The sequence below is a fragment of the Myxine glutinosa genome, chromosome 1 (assembly GCF_964187855.1).
Source record: "Myxine glutinosa chromosome 1, kmMyxGlut1.1, whole genome shotgun sequence".
NCBI classification, from domain to species: domain Eukaryota; kingdom Metazoa; phylum Chordata; class Myxini; order Myxiniformes; family Myxinidae; genus Myxine; species Myxine glutinosa.
The window spans coordinates 23,160,040-23,175,291 of NC_136261.1; the positions used below are offsets into that span (position 1 = coordinate 23,160,040).

At 45.7% G+C, this 15,252-nt stretch overlaps 1 protein-coding gene across 6 annotated transcripts in view; it reads right to left on the bottom strand.

Annotated features, from left to right (window-relative positions):
- Window positions 1-15,252, bottom strand: part of LOC137415187 (carnitine O-palmitoyltransferase 2, mitochondrial-like) — an 87,185-nt gene that overhangs the window by 13,849 nt on the left and 58,084 nt on the right. For all 6 annotated transcript variants that reach the window (XM_078767913.1, XM_078768063.1, XM_078768036.1 and 3 more), the window contains exon 10: window positions 4,877-5,159. In XM_078767913.1, the coding sequence (XP_078624039.1) occupies window positions 4,877-5,159 (283 nt within the window). The remainder of the gene's footprint in view (window positions 1-4,876; window positions 5,160-15,252) is intronic.

Sequence of the window (15,252 nt, forward strand, 5' to 3'; positions counted from 1 at the left end):
TTTGGAACGAAACATAGCTTTTCAACATTTTAGGTTTATTCGTCTACTACTTTTGGTATCTCAGTGTAATTTTTGGTATTAGCTAGTATTCTAAAGTAGGTTTGTAACATCAGCTACATTATATTTCACAATGCATGCAAACTTGCTCCACACTCTAGGTTTATCATGATCTCTCGAACAAATACGATCTCGATCTCGATCTCGGCACTCTGTGGTCCTTAAAAACATATTTATTCCAATTTTAGCAAATATCACATTTTTTGGCGAAGCGAAGCACGCGAATAATAATATTTCGGGTGATAACACAGAGATGGCCGAGAGTTATACACTGCTATCACTTTTTTTTCATATCTAGGGACATATATCTTGCTAAAAATCACAATGAGCCTTACTCCATCTGTATGGTACCGACAGGTCAATTTGGGGGGTCTGGCTCATAGCCTAAGTCTTTGAAAGCACCTGACAACTCCATGCATAAAACGAATGTTGTACCTATCGATGGGAGCCTGGTGTTGACTTAGCGGTTAGGGTGCTGGCTTGGGATCCGAGGGTCCTGGGGTTGAATCCCGGTCGATCGCTGAATTAACGCCAGGTGGGTTGACTCAGCCTGTCATCCTTCCGAGGTCGGCAAATTGAGTACCAGTTAATTGGTAATTCTTTGTTTGTCGCAAGAGGCGACTGACAGGGTTGGCGGCAGGAAGGGCATCCGTCCATAAAACGTTGCTTCAAAAAGGGGACCACGGTGCCCCAAAAAAGGCCAACCCCTGCCCTGCAGTGAAAAATGGCCTCTAAAGGTGGTTCTGTACCTATTGATGGTCCTGCTTGATATGTGAGCTATTCTAAAAGACGTTGGATGCCAAAGATGTATTATAAACCACAAACACACATGATTAGCTTTTCAAACAGTTGCTAATGCTGCTTATAACATTAAACATAGAAATTTGGAGGAATCCCGACATCGGTGAGGTAAGTTTTACTTACAGAACTGAGCAAAGATCTACTGTGATCTATATACCCCCCAAAGGTTGAAGGTGTGCTCATTTACCAAGCAGCTAGCTAGCGCTTGCCAAGCCAGCCGTTCCTTAAGGGTTTTAAATAGAGTGCTTGCTCGAATGCTTAAACCACTTGGCGATCTCTGCACAAGAAACTTGGTAAATGAACACACACCCAATGTTCTTGAGACCCGTCCATAGATCGACTATAATCTATATACCCCAAAAGAGGAATGACCCTTCCTGCCCCTCCCTGCGGGTGTACTAGTATATATAAAAGCGAAATGTCCGTTTGTTTCTTTGTGAACCTTCTCCTCTGAGCTCCCAAGGTTAATCGGCGCGAAACTTTACAGGATAACATATTTTACCACCCTGCACATAAATAGGGGTTTTAAAATAGTTCTTTTTTATCACAATTCATAACTTAAAACCATCCGAGCCGCCACCTGTCGCAATGATCTTCGAGGGTCGATCCACATATCCAAATCTTTATAAAAAGCCCAATATTTATCGGATTTAAACACGGATATCGATATAATTTGTTTGAATTGTGAGTTGCAATCATCAAATATGTTATCATATGTGAGCAACAACCCTTAATTAAGACGTTACCATGATCGGTAAGTTCGGCAAAGAAGGGGTCACGTGACCTCTCAAATGCGCTAATTATTCAAAAAAACTAAAATAGTACAACACAACTTATACATCGTTTTAAAGTTAATTTTACGGCTCATTTAACATCACTCTCAAGTGTGAAAATAGATTGTAGAAAGAAGGACCCACGTGATGCCAACTACAAACCACCACTTGACAACGGGTGAACCTCCAATGAATACCTTGTGGCGGACACAGTCAGTGGGCAATAATTCCGCGCACCAGTGGGTGGCGCGAGCGTCCGGGCGTGGAAGCGCGGCTCGGGCCACGCCCGGAGCAAAGGCGTCACGAGGCGCAGGGTGGAACTGAGATACAGGCCCCGCCTTTCGGCCGACCGGCCACGCCCAGGGGCAAGGCGTGGCCTCGGGACATATATGCGGGCTCGAAAGTCGAGCCCGCCCAGTGCTTACGTGCGAGCTGATAATAAAGTGTTTCGGTTTGTTCAACGCGTTGTGGCCTACCTTCTTGGCAAACGAGTTGTGTGTGCACATAGCTTTGTCTCTTCACCTGATGAGATCTCCAGAAATGCCTTTGGATCAAGGCACAGAAGGCAAAACAAACACAAGTGCTTTGCTGGATCGCATGGAGAAAGGTGGAAACAACATGGTCCAAATGCAAAGACAGCGAAGGTTTGGGCCCCCACCTGACTGGATCGGCCCTCCCCCTCCACGGGGTTGTGAGGTATTCATCGGGAGGATCCCTTATGATGCATTTGAGGATGAGCTCGTGCAATTATTTGAAAGTGTCAGTCAAATATACGAGTTTCGACTCATGATGAACTACTCAAGGGAGAATCGTGGCTACGCTTTTGTGACCTACACAAATCAGAAGGATTCTCAGTCTGCCATTGATACTCTCAACAACTACGAACTGAGACCGGGCCGCCAATTTGGTGTTTGGATCAGCATTGACAACCGCCGTCTTTTCCTTGGAGGAATACCCCGGGGTAAAGGTCAAGAGGAACTCCTAGAGGAGATGAAGAAGATGACAATTGGTGTCAAAGATGCGGTGGTTTATCTACCCAAAGGGAAGGCAGCTGCAGATCGCAAAGATGCCTTTGCTTTTGTGCAATATGAATCCCACCAATCAGCAGCCACGGCATGCAAACAATTGCAGTCTGGATCCTTTCATCTCTGGGATCATCCAATACAGGTTGGGTGGGCCAACCCAGATGTGTCTTGTACGCTAACCTTAAATGTGAAGAACTTGTCACATGTATCACGCTTTGCTTAGCATTCCCGCGTCGCCCAGCTCCTGCGCCCCCTGCACGAGGCCCTCCGGGGGAACCCGGGCAAAGGTGACCGCCTGGACGGAGCAGATGGCCGCGGCGTTTGCGGGCGCAAAGCCCGGCCCTGGCCAACGCCACCATGCTGGCGCACCCGGTGCCCGAGGCACCGATCGCCCGAGGCACCGACGCGTCGGACTATGCGGTGGGTGCGGTGCACGAGCAGTGGGTGCGTGGTGCTTGGCAGCCGCTGGCGTATTTTAGCCGGCAGCTTCGCCCGCACGAACGCCGCTATAGCACCTTCGACCGCGAGCTGCCTAACCCGAACCCTAACCCTAACCCCCCCCCCCCCCGTCATTGACGGATACCTTTGCTAGTTCACTATATTATTAGTATTACCGCTATTATTATTATTTCGAAAACAATACTACTGTATTAAGAAACCTGGGCTAATTTGTCCGAAGCTGCCTGAAGGTGAGCCATGAAGGTATGAAGCCTAAGGCCTCTAAGTACTGTGTCGTTGGAAGACAGGTAACACCGATGCTTTCGATATTTGATGATCATTTTAACAATCGGTTTGTTTGTGTTTCATACTGAATGAAAAACGTAGAGGTAGAGCATGGCGATTGTGATATATGACAGGTTCGACGATATGTTCGGCCTGAACGAAATTGGAATCAAAATGGTGGTGTGCGGAGTCAGCCACCATACTGCCGTAATGACATCATATCACCCCTATCATGTGACCAGATCCTCAGCTCTGATTGGTGTACGTTTGAGGAGACATACGGACAGACAAACACTGTTCCAGACGGCTTTGCCCAGTGGGCTACGCCATAAAAAGTTGTGGACGACTTATGACAAAACTTGTTGGATGAGTTGGTTTGGCAACAAGAACAAGCCAATTAGATTTTGGCTCAGTTCTGGATCCAGATCTGACCTATCAGAGGGATAGAAAACGTAAACTGATCTCTCTGGCTGAGGTATGCTCTCTAGTTTATGAGTGACATTCTAGTTTATAAATGTTGTAGTCCAAACTTGAAAGATGTACTCACATTGTAATGGTACACTGTACAGCACTGTATACACTTTATAGAAGATCTAACATTCTAATTAGTACATACGGTCAAATGTGTTTTGTGGTCCCGCCCCATCAGGCTGATTGACAGTCGTCCCGCCCACCCCGCTTGGCACTACATTGCGCAATGTGTAAATATGCAAAGTCATGCCTACTTTTCGTGGAATCCTTTCAAGTTGTGAAGAATTTGAATTTCAGTTGCTGTCTGAAAAGAATAATTACAAACGGGCTATTATTTGTTCTGTCAATTTTGTAGTTCAGCGATGCTGTCCATACGTTTAACCATTTGTGTGCTGCTGTGTCACAAGATGAAAAATCTTTTTTTTTTTCAACGACAAAAAAAAATGTAATTTTTTAATGAAAAAAATAATAATAATAATAATAGAAGATGCAACACATAAAGGGTTAATGAGTGTTATTTGATGTGAAATCCCCCACAGACGACTGATTGGTTGGCACTTTTATAGGTTTACAAGTCCCTATCTTCGTATATTTTATTTTTTGATGAATTGTGTGTCATTCCTACATAGGAAGTCTTCCAACTTCCTGTTATATCGTCATTTCAATTTCAAATTTGATATAAGATTTCAAATTGGTGACTATTTATGCGATTATATCAAATTTATGAAAATGACAAAAAACATAATCATCTTCTTCATAGCCACTTCAAAATAATTTGCCCCCCTCCCCCCCCCCCCCCACACTTTTCAATAGCGATCAACGCCCCTAGATGACGCCATATTGTATTTTCTTTGTACCTGTTTGATTAATGCACTAGGAGGGAGAGTAGTGTACGGAAAAATTACATTTGGTCCGTCATGCTTGTTGTATCTACTGTGTAACCCAGGTAAGATGATTACCTCCTGTGCAAGCTTTCATGTGTTTATAATCTCAATTTTTCGATAGAAGATGCAATAAATGGTATACCTGTGGCAGCTTCTGAGATGAGTTGCTTGTGCTCCGCGGAGGTTGCTTCAATCAACTGGCGCAGAAGTGTAATGCGATGCGAGCCATGACTTCGAGAATCCGCACCGAAAGCCTTGCAACATTCAAGAGCCTCAGTCGTGGCTGTTATAAACCTCTCTGTGCGGCCATGTAGGAAGGTGCCTGTGCTGCAAGGTTCGACTATTACAGCATGGCGTCCATACATGCGGGTGAATGCCAGTTGTAGTGCTAACTGCACAATACTGTCTGGACTCACACCACATCCCTGGAAGGTGAAAATGAAAGGCAGATAAACCGATAAAGTTAAAGGGGGAGGAGAGTGGTGTCGGTCAGGGGGGAGAGGAGAGAGGGAAGGGGGGTTGGAATTGGTGTTGGAAGTGGTAGTGGAGGAGGGGGGAGGGATGGGTGGGAGTGGAATGTGGAGGGGAGAGGTATAGGGGGAAGATGGTGGGAGGGGAATGGGGAAGTGAAGGAGGAGAAGGGGTGAAGGGAGAAAGAGGGAAAGGGAGAGTGGGAGCAGGGGGGGGGGGGGGGAAGGGATAGGGAGGGGAGGATGACAAACTTAACCATGCAAAGAGTGCTTTAACCTCAGCATTCCCCAGCTAAAAAAGGAAATTGCAATATCCTGTGCCACCGCCACCAGGTGGCGCTACACAGCACACATTTACATCGATATAATTTATGCTCCCTTCCCCTCCCGGCCCCCCACACCCTTGCGTGAAGCCGCGGCCACTTCACCTATGTTGACCGCCACACAAAGTTGTATACAAAGTTGGAGACAAAGTTGGAGATATTGGAGACGGTGGCAGGGGTTTTCGACGGTCCACACGGTCTCCACGTTTTTCAAAGTTAAGTCTGTTCACAATTGTATTTTGTCGAAACTGTATTTATCGTTCGGTGTGTGAACTAATAGTGTCCCCCTTGGAAGTTTCTCGGTGTTTATCTTTCATAAATTAATCGTTTGTTTGCCGCGTCGCGAGCAAGGCCTTGCAGCCTCAGGCTTCCCCCGTCGAAGGTTGTTCCTTCCTTCGCTGTTTTGCTCGCTTTTTTGATTTCCCCTTCTCCACCAAGCTTCACCAAACATCTACTATTTGTCTAACGTTGTAACCCCCACACCCCCCCCCCAAAAAACAAACAAAAAAACAAACAAAAAATACTTTTATTTCCCTTTCTCCTCGTGTGCTTTTGCCTCTGACCACGTGCGCTGTCTCGCCCCGCCCCCATTTTCCCCTTGCCTTCCACCTTTTGCCCTGTTCAAGTGACTCGTGGTCGTCGCTCTAGGCTTCCTCTCCCCATTGGTATTTTTGTGAATATAAGATTGTTCTTCACAGTTCTGTTTAAATATGTTTCAACTATCCCCTTCAGTGTTTTATTCAGTGGTTTATTACAACATGCTGTTTTTCTTCTTATTTAAAAGGCTCCTTTCAATTTCCTCTTCAACTCATTCCATTTCAAAAAAATATTCAATCTCTTATGATTCCAAATCACTCCATGCTCTAAATTCTCATTCATTCCATCTCTCCTCCATCGTTCTTAAACGAATCGCGAACTTGAAAATCACAACAAACCCAATTTGTTATATATGTTCATCTTTCATGAATCATCCACTTTCTAAACTCCCCCCTTGCCCCTCCCCTTCAAATCTCCCCCCCAACCATCCCTCCCAAATTCTCCCTCCTCCCACCTCCTCAAAGCTGCCTCCTCCCCACTTCCTCTCCCTCCTATGTCATACCTCCACCTCCCCCAACCTTCTACTTTCCTCTGCCCCCCCTCAAACAAACTCTCACTGTGCCTCATTCCATCACCATCAAACCTTTCGTCCTCCTCATCCTTCCCTTTCTTGTAACTCTTCTGTAATCTCTGACACACTATCAACTGCTCTTCCTACATCCCCCTCTCACCCTTCATCTGACCCTACCCCTCCCCTCCCCTGTCCTGCACCCGATGCTCCCCCTCTCTCCTCACTAACGGTATGGACCTCAAACATCCGGGGCCTTCGCTCAAACCTGATTGATCTCCCCATTCAGGTTGCTTCTGAAAATCCAGACTTGATCTGCTTAACAGAAACTTTCCTCCTTCAAGATGTCTCTGATTCCTTAATATCTCTTCCTGGTTACTCCCTCCTCCGGTATGATAGACCTGATCCTCGTCCTGGTGGTGGGGTGGCTATCTTTATCAAAAACTCTCTTCCTCACTCTCCCTGCACTGCCCTCTCTCCACCCCACCCACAGGAGTACCTCTGGCTACGGCTTCCTCTCCGCTCCCACCTTTTGTTCATATGTGTTCTGTACCGTCCTCCAAACAGTGATGACTCCATTTACATTTCTCTGTCGGACAACATGGACCAACTTCTATCAACTCATCCAAACTCTCTCTTCCTCATATGTGGTGACTTCAACTGTCATCATGCCAGCTGGCTGGGTGTGGGTTCATCTCTCACCAGTCATGGCACCTCAGCAAAGGACTTCTGCGACTCATTGGGACTGACACAATCTGTCAATTTCCCGACCCGGATCCCAGTCAATGGAGTATCTTCTCTTCTGGACTTGGTTATGACTAACTTCCCTGCAAATGTCTGCTGCTCTTCTTCTGCTCCAATCGGTTCTTCTGATCATGTGCTTGTTAAAGTGGACATCTCACTGGCCATTCTCAGAGAGCCTCCTCAGCGCCGACGAGTCTGGCATTTCACTCAGGCCGACTGGCACGATCTGCATCAATCAACTGGACTGGTCTCCCATCTCTAATGCCTCTGACATCAATTCTTCCTGGGAATTCTTCCAAAGCAAACTGCTCTCTCTCATGCACAGATTTATCCCATCTCGTCTTTAGTTGTCTTACCCTTCCTCCTGTCCATGGTACACTGAATCTTGTGGTGAGGCAGTTGCCCTGAAACAACTTGCCTTTGCGTCTTGGAAGGCAAATCCAACTGAAGGCAATCTCAGTTCCTTCCACCAAGCTCGAAACAAGTGTGTTTCTACCCTCAGGAGTGCCAGGAAGCACTATCTCTCCACACTCAAGATTGAACTCTCAAACCTGTCTCCTTCCTCCAAATCCTGGTGGCGTCTGGTCAAATCCGTTTCTGGTGTTTGTTGCCCCTCCATCCCCTCCCTTACCTCAAATGGCTACACAGTTGACACCGCACGTGACAAAGCCGAATGCCTCAACTCTGTGTTTGCCTCAAAATCTTGTGTCCCAAACCCATCTCTCTCTGTTCCCACCTTTCCCAGTCGAACCCAACTGCTCCTGGACTCTGTGTCCTTCTCTCCTGACAAGGTGGAGAAGTTTTTATCAAACCTCGACTCTGATTCTGCAACTGGACCAGATGGCATCAGCCCTCGGGTCCTAAAATCCTGCTCTGCCGCTCTATCTCACCCTCTCTCTGTTCTTTTCACCCTCTCTTTTGCTCAAGGTCATCTGCCAGCATCTTGGAAATCAGCAAACATTACCGCTTTACACAAAAAAGGTGCAAAAACAGATCCTTGCAACTACAGACCAATCAGCCTGCTCCCAATTATCAGCAAAGTCATAGAATCCATCATTGCTTCAGATATCAAATCCTTCCTCTTCTCCAATGGCTTGATCTCTGATCATCAATTTGGATTCAGACCAGGTCATTCTACTCTGGACATGTTGCTTCTGCTGTCTCAACAATGGATGGAGGTCCTCAATGCCAAACAGGAAATCAGAGCTGTCTCACTTGACATATCACGTGCCTTCGATACGGTCTGGCACCCAGCTCTGCTCACCAAACTCACCTCCTATGGTATTCAGGGAAATCTCCACTCATGGCTTGCGGATTTCCTCTCTGGTCATAGGCAACGTGTGGCCCTGAATGGATTTCTCTCATCTTCCCTTCCTGTTCTGGCTGGAGTTCCCCAAGGTAGTGTTCTGGGCCCTGTGCTATTTCTGGTCTTCATCAATGACCTCTCCGACTCTCTGGAAAATCCTCTCTATCTCTTTGCTGATGACTCCACAATCTGCCGCTCCATTCCTCATCCCTCAGATGGGCAGTCTGCAGCCTCCTCACTCTCTGCAGACCTGGACAAAATCACAGACTGGTCAAACAAGTGGAACATGTCTTTCAATCCTGACAAATCTCACACTCTTACAATGTCTCTCCGAAAGGACCGACTGGACAACCCTCCCATCTACTTTCTCAACAATCCTCTCCAAGAAGTTCTGTCGCTCAAGCTTTTGGGTCTCACTATCTGCCATGATCTTTCTTGGGAAAACCACATTTCCAAGCTGGCCTCCAAAGCCAGTCGCCGACTGGGCATCCTCCGTCGTGCGAAGTCCTTCCTTGGCACACCTGAGCTCCTCACCACATACAAGGCTTTCATCCACAGCTCAATGGAATACTGTTCCCCCCTCTGGGCTGGTGCTCCTGCCTCACACCTTGCTCGGCTTCACGCTGTTGAGGCCAAAGCTTTCAGAATCATTGGAATCTCCTGCGATGTAGTCAACTCCGAGGGCCTTTCACTCACTCACCGCAGGCAGGTTGGTGGTCTTTCTGTCTTCTACCGACTCCTCTCCGGCCTTGCTCCCCCAGCTCTCTCTGTGCTCTGTCCCCCAATATTCCTTCAGGTCGCAGAAGATCTGCCTGCAACCCTCTTATGGTTAAACTGCCAAAGTCTAGGCTCTCTGCTCACCTTCACTCTTTCATTCCCCTTTTCTCCCACCTCTGGAACAAACTCCTCCACTCCCTTCAATCCCACTCCTCCCTCCAGGTCTTTAAAACAGCTGTTCACCACCATCTCTTATCTTCCCCCATCGAAAACCTTGATCTTTTCTACCCCCGGTAATTCACCCCAGAGTCCTTGCAGTGTTCATATGTTTTATTCCTCTCCCACCTCCCCCCAAGTCCTCCCGATGTCCCTGCTCTCAAATGTTGTGTTTGTGTCCTTCCCCCTCTCTCCCCATCTTGTCTGCCGCTCCCCTTGTTTTTTGTTAGCCACTTGTCGTTTGTCTGCCGCTTGTCTGCCGCTCCCCTCGTGGTACAAAAAAATGTACCACGAGTTTGGAGTTTGAAACTTAGACGATGTGGTCGTGCATAGGAGAGAGAGAGAGAGAGAGAGAGAGAGAGAGAGAGAGAGAGAGAGAGAGAGAGAGAGAGAGTGAGTGTGTGTGTGTGTGTGTGTGTGTGTGTGTGGTCGTGCATAGAAGAGAGAGAGAGAGAGAGATAGATAGACGTTTTTGCCTTTTATATGTATACTTTTATGTACACTTTGCCATCACTGCTCCCTATGTCCCACCGATAATTATTTCTGTATTTATTTATACTTAACCATCACGCTATTTCCTAGCTAACGCTCAGTGGTGAAGAATCACTTTAAATTTTTTTTATCGGATCCGCATTCGGATCTTCACCACAATTGAACGGATTCTTCCTTGTTACAGACACAACCGGTCCAACAAGTTTCGTCCAAATCCGTCCATAACTTTTTGAGATATCCTCCTATGTATCGTTTTTGGCCCGATCTCTCAATGGTAAAGAATCACTTTAAAAACTCTAGTATGCGGTTCTGGATCTTTACAAAAATCTAAACAATTTGTCCTTGTTATACATCCAACCTCTCCACTCTATTTTGTCCAAATCCGTCCACCACCTTTTGAGATATCCTGTTCACAGACAAACAGGCAGACAGGGTGAAAACATCTTAGGTGGCGAAGAAAAAAAAAAAATCATGTTTGGGAGAGGGGCGGGAGAGGATGGGAGTGGGAGCTGTAAGGGCTGTGAGTGCCATTGCAAATATATCTTTACTGTGCGCTCGCGAAGCGAAAATCAGGCAGGGTTAGGCATTCGGTTGCGTATGCGTGGCATATGTGCGTCCATGTGGCGTACGTGTGGCATACGTGCGTGTCTGCATTTAAAAATTTCATTTTCTCAGCAACCGTTGGTCTGATTGAAACGAAATTTTACCATAGGAACGCCTCTACCTGTATAATTTTTTAATTCATAATTATGATGTCATAGGCCACGTGGTACGGACGCCATCTTGGAAAAACGTTGCACCTCCATATCTCCCAAACCGCTGAATGGAAAAAGTTTAAACGTGGCTCATTGTAAAGAACTCTTTATGTGGAATATGTGTTGTTAACGATGATGTCATTGGTGTCGTAATTATGACGTCATAATTTGACAGGGACAATGCTTAGTCTGATCAGTTTGAAATTTATTGAGTGTGATCTATGCAACAAGTATATAAGATAATATAAATTCATGATGTAATCACTCACGTGGCCTGGCAGCCATATTGGGTCAAAGAAACAAACCCGTTCAAAAACAGAAGTTTGCTCGCACCAAGTTGACTGCGCAGGGTAAGTATTCTATGAATAACATCGAGTTTTGGTTTGGTTCTCGGGCCACAATACAAATTATTCTCCATTTTTGCATCTATTAGTGAAAGGACAAGCGTCCGAGTGTGTGTGTGTGTCTGTGTGATTTCTGTGGCGTTCTACTGGAGCTTTCTGACGTGTAATGTGATACACCAAAATGATCGTTATGATCGCATGAGTTGATTAGGGTGAATAACTATAAATAATCCGGAAGAATTTATGTGTTTTTGCATTTGCCATTTGCAGCAAAGCATTTATTAATTAATATACTAATAATATTAATAACAATTGTTTTTTTTTTTTGTTTTTTTTTTTGTATACAGAGTCGAGGCTCGTGAAAGAGCTAACATTTATCAAACAAACAAATCAAACAAACAAGCAAACAAAGTATATAAAAAGGGGAGCGGTCGACAAGATGGGGAGAGAAGGGGAGGAAGCACACAAACACAACATTTGAGAGCAGGGACATCGGGAGATGTTTTTGGAGGGGGACAAGTACTACTAGCAGGGACAAGTGGAAATTCCATGGAATGCAAAATGTGACTTCAAGTCCTCAACTTCCTCCGCACCCTCCTCACAAACCCCAAGTCCTCAACCTCCCAAAACCAAGTCCTCACCTTCCCCCTGTCAACCTTGCTGAATAATGTCGGCTGTCCAACTCACAATCCAGCAAGATATGTGGAAAAGCTATGTGTCCATGAGCAGGTCATGGCCCGTCATTGTTTGCCTGTCCAACTCACAATCACACGAGATATGGAGAAAATACATGTGACCATGAGCAGGTCATAGCACATCACGGTCACCTGTCCAACTCACAATCACACAAGATATGCGGAAAATATATGTGACAATGAGTAGGTCATGGCCCATCACTATCGCCTGTCCAACTCACAAAACCACGGGATATGCGGAAAAGATATGTGACCATGCGCAGGTCATGGCCCATCACAGTAGCCTGACCAACTCACAATCCCATGAGATATGTGGAAACTAACAATCGTATTATTACAGACTTGGCATTTAATATGGAATATATATTTTTTCTTGACTTGGGTTTCCTTTCTGAACTCAGTATATCAATCTGGTGAGTTTGTTTTACGCTTCGGTGATTTCTTTGTTAAAAGAACCATGTCACTGATTGTCTGTCGCAGCAAGAAGTCAATAACAGGATTATATCACAGGTGGCGTGACAAAATGTACGGACAGGTACATTTGACGATTGGCTTCACAATCGGGTATATAAGGGTTGTTGCGTTCTGTATTAGTGGAAAACAACTGCTGCACGTCTACAAAATTTGTTGCCGCTTCCTCTGGAGATGGTCCTTCAACTCGACAATGCTGTTTGTCATGGAGTGGTGGCTTTACGAAATTCCGGCATGAAACAGCATGCTATTGCTCGGCAGTATGGCATCACTCAAGGTCAGGTGTCAAAGATCCCGAAACGAAATGCTCAGAGGGGTGTCCCTACTCCAATATCGAGGCCAGGACGTCCCCGCAGAACCACAAGGAGGGATGATCGCCAGCTGCACCGGTTAGTCCGCAATGGCCGTACCAAGTCAGCTAATCGGCTTAGGGCTGAGTGGCAGCAACTGACAAATGTGCCTGCTTCCAGAAGGCGAGTCAACCAACGACTGGTTCAAGCTGGCTATCGTGCCAGGCGTCCCCTGAGAAAGCCACCCCTGACAAGACAACACCGCCAGCGCCGATTGCAGTGGGCCAGAGAGCCCCGTCAATGGCAGCCATGACACTGGAATCACGTGATCTTCAGTGACGAGGCTTGATTTCTGGTCTATCGTCAAGATGGCCATGTCCGAGTGCGCAGACAAGTGCATGAAGCCTACAACGAAGATTGTATAGTGCCAAGAGTCCAAGCTGGAGGTGGTGGGGTGACCGTTTGGGCTGCTTTTCATGCAGGGGGCAAAACTGACCTGGTTGTTCTGAATGGAAACCTGAACCAGTTCAAGTACAGGGCCATTCTGGAAGAAACATTGCTTCCATTTGCTCGTGCAGCCTTTCGAGGAAACTTTGTCTTCCAAGATGACAATGCATGGCCTCATCGTGCTCGCATGATCCAACACTTTCTTGCTGACCATGGTGTAGAGCATATGGAGTGGCCTGCCATGTCCCCGGATATGAATCCGATAGAGAACTTGTGGGCAGAATTAACGCATCAAATCGACCACTTGGACCAGCAGTCGACCTCTGTGCATGAATTGCAGCAGGCTATTGTCACTGCATGGCAAGCGATTCCTGTCCAAACCTTGGCAAATCTCGTGAACAGCATGCCTCAACGTGTACGTGCTCTCCTGAATGCTCGTGGGGGTTGCACGATGTACTGAACTGTAATTTTACTGTCCGTAATCCCAGTCGTAATTTAACTTTTGTTTTTGTTAAAAATTTTTTGGCTAATGTGCAAAATAAAGAAATACTTCTGGAAAACGTACAGAAATTTAACACAGTACTGTCCGTGAATTGAGTTCAATATCAGTTTCCATCACTTTCAAGGATCAATTTATTTGCTTCGAAATGTCAAATGTGGTTTTTGTTTCTTTTAAAGGTCACATTACACAAATCTAGAATAATTTGAACATAATTCCAATGAACTTTTGGTTCTAAGTCAACTTGAAAAGTAAGTTCACCCCCACAAAAAAAATATTCCATATTAAATGCCAAGTCTGTATATACAGTCACGTGAAAAAGTAAGTACACCCCATGAAATGTTTTTTCAATCTTTTTAACATATGTGGACATATCAATATTGATCTTCATTTAAACAGTATCTATAGATAAAGGTGATCTAATAAATTGAACAAAAAACAATGAAAAATTGACTTTGCAATAATTTAATCAACAAAAAATTAACAGAGATGCCATTTCCTTCTGTGGAAAAAGTAAGTACACCCTTGGCTCTAATAGGAGGTATTGCCCCCTTTGGCAGAAACAACCTCAAGTAGGCGTTTCTTATAACTGTCTACCAGTCTCTGACATCGACTGGGAGAAATTTTTGCCGACTCCTCCATACAGAATTCTTTCAGCTGTGCGATGTTTGAGGGGTTTCTTGCATGCACAGCTCGTTTCAAATCCCCCCACAACATCTCGATGGGATTTAGATCCGGGCTTTGACTTGGCCATTCCAGAACCCTCCATTTCTTTCTTTTCAGCTATTCCTTGGTGGATTTACTGGTACTAGGGCATGCCCGTACTATATCTATATCTAAAATTATATCCCCCCCCTCTATTTACATGAAATGGTTTGGTCCAAAGCGAACGGCTTGCGAGTGGTGACAATCCCCCCCCCTCTATTTACATGCAATGGTTTGGTCCAAAGCGAACGGCTTCCGGAGTTTGGTAAAGAAATCGCCATCGCGTGCACAAACGCGCAGGAAAGCGAATGAATCGCAAATTCGTTTTTATTAGTTGTAAAACATAGTTTAACGCCAACATAGTTTGCAAACGTGAAATAAATGAATACGCTCTCAAATGTGCCATCCGAGGCAGAGTGTGCCCGCCACGTTCGGCACACGCGATAGTTCGCTGCTCTCTGATTGGTTGAATCGTTTTTTGGACATAGCTCGGTAAGTAATTGTCCGATTAATATGAAACCTTGAAAAGGCACATCCTCGGGTCCCCAGCAATATACCTGGCAAGTTAAAAGTATATCGGACCCGTGGTTGTCGAGAAACAGCGGTCACAGACAAACGTACAGACAGACAGAGATTACTGGAATTATAGATAGATGTTTAGGGTCATTGTCATGTTGCAAGGTCCACCTTCGGTTGAGCTTCAACTTTCCGACAGATGGCCTCACATTATCCTCAAGCACCCTCTGGTACAATGAAGAATTTATAGTGGATTCTATGATGGTGAGTTGTCCAGGCCCTGATGCAGCAAAGCTGCCCCAAACCATAATATTTCCACCACCATGCTTTACAGTTGGTATCAGGTTCTTGTGGTCAAATGCTGTCTTTGTTTTTCGCCAAACATGTCTTCTGGTACTGTGGCCAAATAGCTCTACCTTTGAC